The sequence below is a fragment of the Gopherus evgoodei genome, chromosome 10 (genome assembly GCF_007399415.2).
Source record: "Gopherus evgoodei ecotype Sinaloan lineage chromosome 10, rGopEvg1_v1.p, whole genome shotgun sequence".
NCBI lineage: Eukaryota > Metazoa > Chordata > Testudines > Testudinidae > Gopherus > Gopherus evgoodei.
This window is the reverse complement of record NC_044331.1, coordinates 61,975,709-61,990,073: the sequence shown is the minus strand read 5'-3', so window position 1 is coordinate 61,990,073 and position 14,365 is coordinate 61,975,709. Positions and strand designations below refer to the sequence as shown.

General features: G+C 39.1%; 1 protein-coding gene across 1 annotated transcript in view; it reads left to right on the top strand.

Annotated features, from left to right (window-relative positions):
• The window catches only part of GRIN2A (glutamate ionotropic receptor NMDA type subunit 2A), a 273,638-nt gene that overhangs the window by 203,972 nt on the left and 55,301 nt on the right, over window positions 1-14,365 (top strand). Inside the window, exons 7-8 of the mRNA XM_030579010.1 lie at window positions 636-761; window positions 3,977-4,206. Of these exons, the coding sequence (XP_030434870.1) occupies window positions 636-761; window positions 3,977-4,206 (356 nt within the window). The remainder of the gene's footprint in view (window positions 1-635; window positions 762-3,976; window positions 4,207-14,365) is intronic.

Below are 14,365 nucleotides of genomic sequence, written 5' to 3'. Positions count from 1 at the left end.
GTAAATCCTTGCCTTTTCGGAACATGATAACATTTTCCCTTAAAAGTTGTCTGTAAAGTCAGAGATTTACCTTTTTTCCTGCCACTTTGGCTTAGCTAAAATAAGTGGTGGGGGGGAGAGAGTTGGATTTGTACTTCAGCCCTGATTTAACTGAATCAGAACCTTAATTGTCATGTTTATATAGGCAAGTGTAACTGAAAAAAAAAATATATATATAAATATAAAATAAAAAAATACAAGATACATATATAATTGAGAACCAAATAAGCAGTGGATATGTGATAAATCAAACTAAAATTTGCTAATCAATGTGAGTGCAGATTTTGCCCAGTGAAATAGGGAAATGCAGCCTTCATTCTTGAATTGCAACTCAAACTTAAGATGAATTATTATTTTAAATTGTATTTAGTTTATTTAGAAGAAGCAATCAAGGACAGGTTGCAGGTTTTCCCTCTTTCTTTCCCTCTTTCTTTCAATCTTCCAATCAAACTGACCTCTCATTACATATCATTACATAGCTAGTGTTTTGGTGGTAAAAGCTAATTTACAAAGAGTTGCTAGACATTAGAATTCTTGTTGTGCTGTGACTGGTTTAATGAACTGTGTTTCTGTTTCTCTTGTCTGTTTTGCTGCAGAGCCTTTTAGTGCTTCTGTCTGGGTGATGATGTTTGTGATGCTTCTCATTGTGTCCGCCATGGCTGTCTTTATATTTGAGTACTTTAGTCCTGTAGGATATAACAGGAACTTAGCAAAAGGGAAAGGTAAGCTTTCATTTTACAAAATCGAGGACTATGCAAAATTACTCTCCTCCCTCCCCTCACTCCTCTCAGAACAAACAAGAAAATTGAAGCACTATGAACCGCTCCAATTACTTTTAACTAAAATGTTTTATCTGGTTGAGAGCTTGTGTTGTCATGTTTCACATTAATATATTATCATAAAGAAATTGGTGAATGAGTGATACTATGGAAAATCACACTGAAGTAATGTGGTGGTCTAGATACCCTAGTAGGCCATGGGTATTGATATGGAAAATATTTGGAATGATTAATAAATGTGTATCTTGGCACATAGGAGTCTCATTTTAGTTTCCTTGCACTCCAAGCCCCCATTGACTCCTGGGAATTGGCTGGGAATTCAAACTCACTGATCTAAACTAGTGTGGTTTTCTGGTTAATTTTTAAAAAAACGTGGAGATTAAACAGGATCTAATACAGTCCTTGTAAAAAAGATAGGATTCCCTTGCAATAGTTTCAGGTCTGAAAGGGGAAGCTTGGAAGGGCCGTGTTCCTTACAATGTGGTGTGCACAGCTGTATGTTGGACTTGCTCCCTTATTTCCAAAAATATTTGATTATTTCAAAATATACCACTACATCAAATTATTAGAGGGAATGTACTTTTCTCAATTAAACTATTTTAGTAGCATTTTTGCCCTAAGAATCAATATTTCTTGCAAGTATTTATACTGTGCTGTGCATCTCACTTTATTTACTTTCAGTGTAAGAGGTTAATTTTTTTTAACTCTCTACATCACACATACTTTATTTTATAGTTAAACATCTTTCAACTAAGGGAATACCATGGGGACTATTATATGCGGACAGTATATTCTAGTGTGTGTCATGGTCTTTCAGGATGCTCAGATACTATGAAGATGGGTACTCATAAGAAGCTGAGAAAGTAGGTAGATTATCCACTTCTTTGGTAGATTCTAAATATTCATGATAATAAACTTTCTGGAACAGATGACATTTTTCTTCTGGGTTTTTCTCAAAAGAATTTAGGATGTATTTTCTGAAGAGGTTCCCTATGAAAATCACAGGCAAAAGAAGCAGTTTAGGGGCAATACTTCCACTCTTTCCACCTAGCCACTTTTACCTAAGTCTTTGATGTCATGTAGCTTTCACAGTTTCATCTTTATAAAATATTAACAAACCCTAATAGATTTAATAGTCATCATCTGTCTCAGTATATTAAGTGTTATGAATGTTATTTGCAGAGGAAAAAACATGTTGTATAACAGTTATACATCTGCTGCTGAGCAAGGATCTTCATTCTTGATGTAACATTAAAATAAAGATGTCCTGCCTTCCTCAGGTCCCAGTGACTTGAACCTGATTTGATGCCTTTGAAAATCAGGCCATGTAAAATTAAACCGACGTCACTATGTAATTAGCAAAAATTCCTGGAGCCTTCTCAGTAGTATATATTCCTGGTTTCTAAGAACATTAAATACCATAGCTTATAAAGACCAAATGATTTAATGTAGCATATTTTGAGTATTAATTTATCAGAAAAGTAGCACGAGCCATAGACCAGATCCTTCCATCTTCACTGAACCTCTGCCAGTCCTTCCATTGATTCCAATTACATGAGTCTTAGACCCATGAGGATATTTGTGTGGGATAGTCCTACTCTCAGAAGCAAGGGTTGCAGGATCAGGCCCCATAGTAGTTCAGCTTCCAGTGACAAAAAGAACAATGATAAAAAAACTAAACTTCAGCTTTTATACCCAGCTTCGCTTTTCTTGAATGACTTATGCTTTTCTTATCTCCACTGTTCATAAAGTACATTTTGTCCACACTATCAGTTCAGCTTTTAATAGCCTTGAAAGTTACTTTCATAAACCAGAAGTCAGTCCCAATTGCATATATTTATTGCACAGTATTCTCATAGTGCCACCACAGTCAAGGAAGCAGATCATCTTTTCAAAAGTCATTCTGTTTGAATGTAACATCAAAAATTAACATGGTAGTAAAGGAAGATTTCTGTTGAAATGGAGTATAAATTAAGTGTATACCCATTGTGTGAGTAGGAGTTTATTGCTTTAGAATGTTTCTTTTACCTCCTATTTGTTTTCCTTTCAATATTTCTATATATTGTTTAAGTATTTAAAATAGTTGATAGTGAACCTTGCATTATACAGAAATTAATTCTTGTAAATCAGGCTTTAAAAAAGGCAAGTCAAGCAAGTACTATTAATTCTAGAGGTTGGTTGGGAATTTTTTTTATTAAATTGTTTTTGCATTAGGAATCCCAGATTCTCTAAATCTGAAACTGTTAACAGGAAAGGTCAGTTTTAGCTAATTTCCAGTTTAAAGAAAAATAGAAGTAAGAGGTTTTTTTTTTAAATTGTAGTGATGTCCCATGTTGCCATTTTTTGAAACAATGTTTGATTTTTTTGGAGGGTTCAAAACATTGTGTTGATAAATTTAAGTTATTTATAATATAAAAAGTTGAAATCAAAATGAAACATTTTGACTGATCTATCCTGATTTTTTTTTTTTATTATTTTAGGTTGGCAAAAGTTTGAGATTCTGACTTTTTGTGAAAATTTTTCTACATTTCAAAGCTTTTTGCAGGACAGGAAACAGTTTCCTTCCGAGCTCTAATAAAATCTATTTTTCTAGTAGCCTGTTGGCACAGGGCTGTACAAGTAATGATTTTTAGATGGATAATATCCTTGATGGCCCCCTTGCTGTTTGAGTGTGGGGGTTCTATGTTGGCCATTTTTTCCTGCATCTTTCATCCCAAGTGAGAAATCAAATCTGATCAAAAGCATGACTAGTTGGGTCAGATTATTCCCAGTAATACCCCTCTAATCAAAGTCAATGGGAACTATCTGTGCATTTTGAGGAGAGCCTGTATCCTGTTAGCCCTGATTCAATAAGGTACTTAACATTTGCCTAACATTATGCATGCCAGCGGTTCCTTTGTAGCCAATGGGACTACTCATGTTTTAAGTTAAGTACAGGCTTAAAAACCTTGCTGAATATGGGCCTTAATGATTATTCAGAATGGAAACTTGATTAAATGTGATTAAACTATTCCGCTCAGAATTAATTTTTTGAATTTAAATAATTAAGTGGGAAAGATTTTGCATTGAACTAGTCAGAGTGTATAATGTCAAGAAGCGTCATTGAAATAGAGCAGAGAGGACAAAGACTAAAATTACTGTGTTTTTTGCAATTGCAGCTCCCCACGGGCCATCCTTCACCATTGGAAAAGCAGTGTGGTTGCTCTGGGGCTTGGTGTTCAACAACTCTGTGCCTGTTCAAAACCCGAAAGGGACAACCAGCAAAATCATGGTGTCAGTTTGGGCCTTTTTTGCTGTCATTTTCCTGGCTAGCTACACTGCCAACCTGGCTGCATTTATGATTCAAGAGGAATTTGTTGACCAGGTGACTGGGCTGAGTGATAAAAAGGTACGTGTTCAAGCTCTAAAAAGAGACCTAATCTCCATTTTCCCATTCATTGTACTCAGTTAATCACAGATATGCTAGATGCCAAAAGTCCCTATCAAGATACAAACTTGCAACTGCTGCTTTTGATGAAACTATGTGGCTTCATATTAAACTTATTTCTTTATTTAAAAACCCAGGGTCCAAATAATAAAAAAAAACCTATAAATCTATTTTTATAGAGGCTTTATAGTCTTTTTCTGAAGGAAAAATATGTGGTGAAATGAAGTCATGTGAAACTAAGTTGTGTGAGTCATTAAACCCATGTTCTTTGAGTAGATGCAGATGCAGCTGTGTATTATTCCATATAGTCATGCAGGGGCGGCTCTAGACATTTCACCGTCCCAAGCACGGCGGCATGCCACGGGGAGCACTCTGCCGGTCACCGGTCCCGCGGCTCCGGTGGACCTCCCGTGGGACCAGAGGACCCTCCGCAGCTGCGGGACCAGCGGACCCTCTGCAGGCACACCTGTGGGAGGTCCACCAGAGCCGCGGGACCAGAGGACCCTTTGCAGGCATGCCGCCAAAGGCTGGCTGGCTGCCTGCCTGCTGCCCTCCCGGGGACCGGCAGAGTGCCCCCCATGGCTTGCCACCCCAAGCATGTGCTTGGCTTGCTGGGGCCTGGAGCCGCCCCTGTAGTCATGCATTTGCCCAGCACACTGAAGCCAGAGAATTTTACCTATCAATACCTGTAGAGACCATACTCTAACCTGTAGTGCTAGATTCTCCCTTTAGTGTATAAGGGCAGCACCACTCCAGCGCCTCTTAGTTCCTTCTCACTGCCTGTCACAGAATCGGAGCTGACTGGTGTTTGCATCTTACATTTTGGTCTCCGTTTTCTCAGTGACCAGGGCTATTGTCACTGATGCCTCCTTAATAGGTGGGGGAGCACATCTGGGGTCACAAAAAGTTCAATTCCTGTGGTCAGAACAGGAAGCATGTCTGCATATCAACGTCTTGAAGCTTTGTGTCATTCACAAAACCTGTCAGGCCTTTTGAGATCACATCAGGTACTCAGCAGTGCACATCTTCACTGACAATACCACTGTGATGTATTATGTGAGCAGATGGGGGATCACACTCCAGCATGCTGTGTCAAGAGGCAGGGGCGGCTCCATGCTCCAGCACACCAAGCGCATGCTTGGGGCGGCATGCCACGGGGGGCGCTCTGCCGGACACCAGGAGGGTGGCAGGCAGGGTACCTTCGGCGGCGTGCCTGTGGAGGGTCCGCTGGTCCTGCGGCTCCACCGAAGCCGCGGGACCAGCAGACCCTCCGCAGGCATGCCTGCGGGAGGTCCACCAGAGCCGCGGGACCAGCGGACCCTCCGCAGGCACACCTGCGGGAGGTCCACCGGAGCTGTGGGACCAGCGGACCCTCCGCAGGCACGCCTGTGGGAGGTCCACTGGTGCCGCAAAACCGGCGAGTGGCAGAGCGCCCCCCGCGGCATGACTCCGTGCTTGAGGCAACAAAATGTCTAGAACCGCCCTGTCAAGAGGCAATTAGGCTTTAGCAGTTTTGCATCAGCAAAAAAATTAGACCTGTGACTAATCATTTACCTGGGATCCAGAATCACCTGGCAGATCACCTCAGCAGAAATTTCTCCCTGAATCACAAGTGGTTTCTGAAGCCCAAAATCCTGTGGTCCCTCTTTGCAGTTTGGGGTATTCTAACAATCAACCTGTTCACCACAAGAGACAGCAAGAAATGCCAGCTGGTTTGCTCCTGAAAGGGTCTCAGTCTGGGCTCTGAGCTGGAAATTAACACTCCTGTATGTACCGCTGTATGCTTTTCCTCCAATTCTGATTACCTGCAGGTCATTCTCAAACTGAAACTGAATCGTGCCAAACTCATTCTCGTTGCCATCCTGTGGCCAAGACAGTGCTAGTTCTCAGCCCTCCTCACATTATTGGATGGCCCTCCCATATACCTTCATATTCATCCCAACCTCCTGATTCAGCATCATGGTCAGGTTTTGCATCCAGCACGCAGCTCCTTGCCTCTCATAGCATGGATGCTGCATATTTAGATGATGATGATGAGGAACAATGTTTGAAGGCCATCTGGCAAGTCTTACTTAACAGTAGAAAGCCCTCCATTAGTGCGTTCTCAGTGGTTGTTAGCTCAGCTGAAGATGGCTTATATCCAAGACATCTTGGAGTACCTGTTACACTTTCAGTTTTCTGGTCTTTTACTTAGTTTGTTAAGAGGGCACCTGGCAGTGATTGTTTGGCATTTTATCCACCCATCCATGAAAACACAACGTTTTCAAATTCCATGGCAGTGAGGCTCTTGAAAGGAGTCACTCATCTCCATCCGGCAGTGAAATAAGTGGTTGCTTTGTGGGATCTTAATATTGTCTTAGCTGCTCTTATGGGGCGTCCATTCAAGCCTCTTGCAACTTCTTCTTTCTCTCTCTTGTGTCAGGAAACCACTTTCCTTGTGTCAATAACCTCTCCAAGGCAAGTATGTGAGTTGCATGTTTGATAGCAGAGCCTCCTTATGTGCATTTTTCCAAAGCCAACATAACTCTGTGGCCACATTCTATTTTTATCTAAAGTGGTTTCTTAGTTTCATTTGAACTAAATGATATATACCAGTGGTTTTCCATAAGCTGCATTCTACTCCGCATGAGCAGCATCTTCACACGTTGGATGTCAGGCAATGTTTAACTTTTTACCTGCATAGGACTAAACCTTTCTATTTTTCATCTCATCTGTTTGTGTCATGTGCAGACCAAATGAAGGGGGCAAGCAGTTTCTTCACAGATGATTTCCAGGTGGATAACTTCCTGTATCATGAGAGCATACAAAGTACCTCAGACTGCACCTCCTCAGAGGGTGTGTGGTCATTCCATATGGACCCAGGCAACACTGATGATGTTTCTAATTGATGTTCCTATAAAGGACATTTGCAGAGCTTCTATTTGGTCCTCTGTACATCTGCTTACAAACCACTATGGTATTACTATTGCATCCAGATCTGATGCAAATTCTGCAGTCTTTGTTTAAACAGGCTCTGAGCCCCACCTCCTGCGAGTACTGCTTGTGAGTCACCTGCATCTACCTGAAGTAAAGAAAATGGTTACTTACCTGTAATTGTAATTGTTGTTCTTCAAGATGTGATTCAGATGTGTAATCCACAATCCACCCTCCATCTCCTCTGCAATGGAGCCTGCACTCTTGACGTTCAGTGTGAAGGAACTGAAGGAGGCTATGGTGGTGCTGCCCTTTTATCCCTGAGGGACTGGGCTATAGCCACAGGGTGGAAGTGCCACCCTCACAGGTACTGCTAGGCATAATTCTCTGGCTTCCATGTCCTAGATGCGTGTCCACCTACATGGAATACACATCTGCATCCCATCTCGAAGAGCGACAGTTACAATGCTGGCAAGTAACCATTTTATCCCTTTTAGGTAAAACAGACACTTCTGCACAGGTGTAGAAGGATGAAAAACTGCACCAGGAACACATGCAATATGTATTTGGTTAAAGGTAGATCATTTGGAGATTATTTCTAAGTATAGTACTAATAATGTAATTAATTTACAAAACCATTACCAAAAGTCAATGATAGGAATAGGGAAAAAGAGAAATTATTTTAAATTGCAACACATACGAAATATTTGATGGAGACATTTTTATGTTTCCCTTTCTTAAAATGGAAAGAGTAAGTGGGTGATACATGACAGATGTGTTTTTGTGATAGCATGCTATAGTTGATATGTAAATCTTCGTAAATGTAACACTGTGCCCCACTGTGTTCATGCAAGCAGTTTTTCCTAGTACGGTATCTTTTGATCACATCTCATGTTAAATTTTGAGCAGTATGGTGTGCTTTCTCATTTTGCTCTTACAGAGACAGGACAGGGGATTTATACCCAAATACTTGGATTATGAGAAATGAATACATAAGATTATTTTAAAACTACCATTCAACGGAAGGCAACAGATCAAATAGCTGCATTTCATACCCAGCTCCTGAAAGATCACATAATTTTCAGAGCTAGAAAGAGTTAATTGCAGTCATTCTAGACGGCCATAGGAAAGACTGATAAGAAACAGAATGAGCAGGACTAATTTTGTTCTCATAAAGTCATGGTGTCTCAAAATCTTTTGGAAGAATGTAAAGAAATTTCTTAAAGATACTTTTATTTTAAATAGTATAAATAATTAACAGTGAGACAGATAAATAACATTTTTCATTTGAGGAAAAAAAGTGGAACCGGAAAATGCTGCTCTCCCCGCTCCACTGCCCATCCCGCTTTTGGTGCAACCAGGAACTAGAAGTGTCAAAAGATCTTAGATTCAACGTTCTGGCCAATATATTGGCAATGGGTAATATAAATTACACTGGACTTAGCCATCAGCTAATTATTTCAGTACATCTATGATTTTCTATATCGGTTTTGTCCTTCCCTTCCCCCAATCCTCTCCAAAAAATAAATAAATCTTGACCCAGAATATCACAGTAATTCGTTTCCATATTGCTACTAAAAATGTACATAGCCTATGGACATGATTTTGATTTTTCAATCTTTAAATTCCTTTTTATCTAACCAATAGATATCAAGTAAAAGAGGAGCCGCATCTTTTCAGAGAACTGGTTAAAGTATCTAGAAATCCTGAAAAATAAAGGATTGCTTCAAGATGTTCTTTTAGATACACACATTTCCTCCCATCCCCTGCCTCCTGAAATGTTCTCAGACTTTAAAGATTTAAAATAATCAGTGTTTTAAAAAAGTAACCATGAGTTATGAGGGCAATAATCCTAATCATGTTAAAATAAATATTTTTTTTCTCTCTGGCCCTTTGGCACTCATTGCTTCCCTAATGCTTTCATATACTAGCCCAGGAATTATCATTAATGGTTTTCTTTTTAGCAAATTCAGACCCTCAGCAAGATTAGATTCTGGGCTGGGGGCAGGAGGAAGGGAGGAACCAACCAATCCTGAAACTCAGTTCAAATGGACACTGCATAATGAGCTGAAGAAAAACTCCAGTAGTATTAAAGTCCCGTTAAAGAGATGCTCTGTGATTCTGTATTTGTAAAGAGCTGAACATAAAAAAAACTCATAAGTCCCTTCACTATCTGAATTCTTGGCTGGTGAATCAATACATTTTTGTTTTGTTTTGTTCTCTCTAGTCACAATTAAAAAGTCAAGCTCCTTTGTCAATATTGTCACTGCAATGAAGTAATCCCAGCCAGGCACTGGGGTTGATATTGTCAGTTCTCTTGGTGATGTATTTACAGAGGAGAGTCAGGAGAAACCTATCCCTCTTTTAAGCAATTGTCCCAAACTCTCAACAATCAATAACTTCCCATCCAAGGAATGTGTTGTTTCTCCCTCCTTCTCCTATTTCTTTTGCTAAATATATGGTGACAGGTGATTTACCCTTGTCCTCGGCTTTGAGACCTTTGTGACTCCTTTCTGTTTAGTAATCTTGCAAATGAGTCACTGAATTCCATGTGATTCTTGTCACACTAGAAGTACCCGCACAGAATGTACTGAAAGTGGGTGTTCAGAAACTTCTTCGCAATGCTTCAGGAGGTTAGAAGAAAAGAGAAAATTATGTTTTGACATCCTTTTTTATTTAAAAGGATTTTTAAAAGCCTCAGTGTACTTTTTATATAAACATAAAGTAAGTGCAAAAGGTTGGCATTCCAAGCAGCTGTTACTTATTATACCATAGGATGCCTTATGGTATAATATGCAATATGGGGAAGATTATTGAACAAAAGTAGGAAATTATGGATATTTTTACTGATAGGCACCTTAAGGGGCTCTAGCATGTGGTCTCCTCCAAGGCTAGTGGCTCCATTAGTTTGTGACCACTCTGCCTTTGTGGTGGCTAGTTCCATATGGCTTTGTGCTCAGGGGAGGCCAAGGACTGAATGTAACTGGCCCTTGCACAACAGATACAAGATGGGGAGAAGGAGAGGCCAGATTTCTGCAGGTCATGCAATCTCTTTTGTAAGATGCAGCAAAGACTTCCCTCCCATCCCCAAGTGTATGTATCCCAGTGTGCTGTAGCCTTGGCCAGAAAAGCCACCACTGGGTTGATTGGGTCAGCACAAGTAGGTACTGTTAGTCATAGGCCCACTTCCTCTGAGCGCTAGCTCTATGTGGATGTGATGGAGAAGCCCTGCCCCTTCAGTGCATCTGTACAGGTCTGAGCATAATTTGGAGATGGTATTTTAGAGACTGACGTTATACTATTTGTTTAGATGTTGGCACCTGTATTTTAGAGATGGACATTGTACAGTTTGTTTAAAAGTTTTCTTTTTACAATCCAAGCTGATGATCAGCACTGTGTAGTGACTCATGAATTTCCAGAATTTCATGTCTGGTTCATGTCTACTTCTCTGTATGTACAGAGTCCCTACCATAGCAGGGCCCCAATCCTGTTCAGGGCCTCTGGACCTCACTGTAATATTTAACATAAAAAAACCCAATAACTTTAACATTTTCAAGACTTTAAGACCCATTAAAAGCTCTAGACACAGTAAGAGACCTCTGGAAAGGAGAGATGATGATAGTTAGATTGCCTTTATTGTAGGTAGGCTTGGCAGATTTAGATTTTCTTTTTATAATTTCAGTGGATAATATCGGTGCTTATTTGGAATCATTTAAATTTTTTTTTATTGATTTATATGTTCACAGATGTAGGGAATTGGGGGGGAGGTGTCTGATAATTATTACTTAATGGTGGTAGATATTAAAATTCAAAATGTTAATGATTTATAGACCATTAAAACACAAATTGTTAAAATCACATGTCAAAATATACAAAGTAAATATCCTTAAATCCACAAATCCTATCTGGTTTTACTTTTCATTCACCCATCCATTTGTAACCACCCTAATTAAAAAAAGTCTAAATCACTGGATTTTGCTCATGAAGTCTTTCTTTGCCTATGTGTAAATTTTGATTATTATCAATGGAACTAATTTTTCACTGGTTTGTGTGTACAGTGAAATCAAGATTTATTGACATTACTGATAAAAATCAAATCCTTTCAAGCCTAATTATATGTAGGACTTTTAGCTCTGCTTATTATTAAGGTTGCCAAACACTTCCCAATATAAGACCCTGTTTCCGCTGCTTTTCACTTTAACAAAACTTCAACTATTCAAGCTGAAATTTTGTGTGTTGGATGTCTGCCCCAGGTTGGATTGTTTTGCACAGGCAGCCTTAATTCTAGCATTTCCTTACATTGGAATCCTTGATTTTTCAGCCATGCAGTTCTTCTAACATAGTTATCTTTGTGTGGAATGATATAGGGCATACATTTGAGCAGTTATTTACTGATATATGATTTATTGCATCTTTGTCAGAGTACAGCAGAGTTAAGTCAAGAGGCATCCTGGCTGACTGGCCAATTAGAGTAAAAGTTTTGCCCTGTCCCCTCTCTCCCTGTCCTGCCCCTTCCAGTTGCTATTAGAACAACACAGGATATGTCTACATAGATAGCCCGGGTAGACAGATATGCACTAGCTCTGCCTGAGCTAGTGTGCTGAAAATAGTGATGTGAACATTGCAGCATATGTAGTGGCACAGACTATCCACTCAAATACAAGCCCACCAGATGCCCCAAGTCTATACTCAGGTAACTAGCTCATGGTGCAGCGACCATGCTGCTATTTTTAGTATGGTAACTTGGCAAGAGCTAGCACGTGTCTGTCTACCCGGGTTGGGAGGCATGCTCCCAGCTGCACTATAGACATTCCCACAGAGTGTCATCAGAATTTTCAGATGAAAGTTTCTATATGAATTTTTGATAGCTGTGACTTTAGTTATACCTTTTGTAATTCCACTTTGTGCTATCCCTGTAAGAAATAGATGGATGGCAGCATATCTGGAATCCATCTCTACTGTGGTGTTTGAGAAGGAAGAGAGCTCAAATGTGGGTATCATCATGAAGGATCAAGTTGCCTGTGAATAATGGCCTGATATCAGTCACTTGAATGAAATCATGTGGAGCAGAAAGGCATAGCGATAAAAACAAACTATATAAATGAGAAGAAGACTATTCTCTCAGCTCAGACCATTATAAATGTGTCACTAGGGTCCTAGATCAGTGGATGAGAGTTTTTGGTTACTGTATATGCTGCAGAGCTAGTAGTGGGCATAATATGGGGAGTTAAGAATGGATTGATCGCCTTTTGAATAATAGCAAATGTCCTTTTATGATCAAAATTGAAGTTTTCTGCATTTAATTTGGAGATTTTTATTAACAATAAAAAAGAGCTGAAAATACTTCACAAAAGGTCTTAAAAGAAAATTGCATCCTGACAGCTCCCATATATTCCAATTCCCACCAGGGTGCTTGAGAACTTGAGTCTAAAAGCAAGACTTGCCAGAAGTGAGGCTTTTTGCTTCCTCCTCAAACCCAAGCTTCATGGATCTTTGATGCAGTCACAGGTCCTATATTCTCCCTCCAACCTATGTCAGTTCATGGAATAGATATTATTAAAAGTATCATTGAGATTTTCAAATTCCTCCTTACAGCTGGGTGAACTATTTGCAGTACATTTATTCATTGCATTTAGCTCTTTCCTGTTTGCAGGGCATGAACAGACCATCACTTTTAAAAAAAAACTCAACTCCTTTAAGAATTTGCTCATGGCTAGCAATACTTGGTTGAATGTTTTGTGGCAATAAAGTCCAGCCTACAGATTCTTCTTGAATGATTTGCTTTTTTTGAATTTTTAATATTAGCATTTCAGTCTATGAGTTGTGTGATTGGTCTGCTAAGTCACATATTATTTATTCTGTTCTTTGATTGAATTACCTGTACTTTATAAGCCATGTCTGCCCTAAATAAATGTTTGGGGATTGAATTTTGACTGTCAGTATGAAATTCATTTCCTGCAAACATTCCTATGGAGTCAGCTTTGCTCATATGGAGCTTCATGAAAAGTGAAAATGGAGCAAAACTTCTTGAGAAGTCACCAAGGCATTCAAACAATTATTTCCTTTTTTTTCCAACTCTGCTTTTATACATTAGTACTATGAGTAGGGCTTGCAAAAACTCATCAAATTTGAATATTCAAAAAATTTCAATTATTCCAATAACAGCAAAAAAAAATTTTTTTTGTAAAAAGTTTTGTTGAAATTTTGATAATATGAAAATTTTTGAGCAGGAAATTACACCAGCCTTAGTACTTGAGGAACTAGTCATATTCATTTTAAGACACTAATTATAAGTCAAACAAATACCTGGACCTAATTCTCCCCATAGAATTTGACTCCCACTGACATGTATGGAAGTTGTGGGCATATATCAGGGAGCAGAATTTGGCTCAGTTCTGCTTACAAAGTGCAGAAAGGCGAGAGCAAGAAACCAGTCACACAAAGTATGAACTAAAGTGTAAATGTCTGATTTTATGGTAAGCCTGAATCAACTGGCACAGATAAGGTAGGGAAATAATCCTTTAAACAGGAAAGCAGTGTGAATGTGCAAACAGAGATATACAGGAAGAAGCATATTGCAGCAAAATTAAATGAAAATAAAGTTAGTTTCATTCTAGTTTTCCATAGGCTTCATTAAAATGAAGTATTCCATTGCAGAGTCATCCCGTGAAAATCATACTGCAGTAAAGAAACTATTTTGAGTCTAAAATCAAGGTTTGACAGAAGACAAAATGTTCCTATAGCAAATAGTTTATAGGCAAGCCTATTTGCTGCTGTCTCACAGTTGGCATTGGGAATTCTTGCTATACAAGAGCAAAATTTATGAAGGAAAGCACTACCTCTGTGGCCCAAACGAAGCATCTGCTGTATAAATGAATATTGGCTGACTCTCGCACTATATGGGAGATGGACTAGGAATCTAACCTTTACAGTAATAATACAAAGAGCATTTTACCACTGAAACTGTGGAGTGAGGATCCTAGATAATGTCTTTCCTACAATGAATTGCTTTTAGTCATATTAAATTGAAGTTCCTCATTAGTCAAGTTACTTCAGTTTAGGGCCAATTTTAACAAAACATTTTAATTAACCTTCTGGTAACACTTCCTTACAATGTTATCCAAATGTTTACTCAGTCTGAAACCCAAATGGCTACCGCTAATTCTATGGAAATACTGAAACATTCCCAGTGTGGTGCCTGTACATT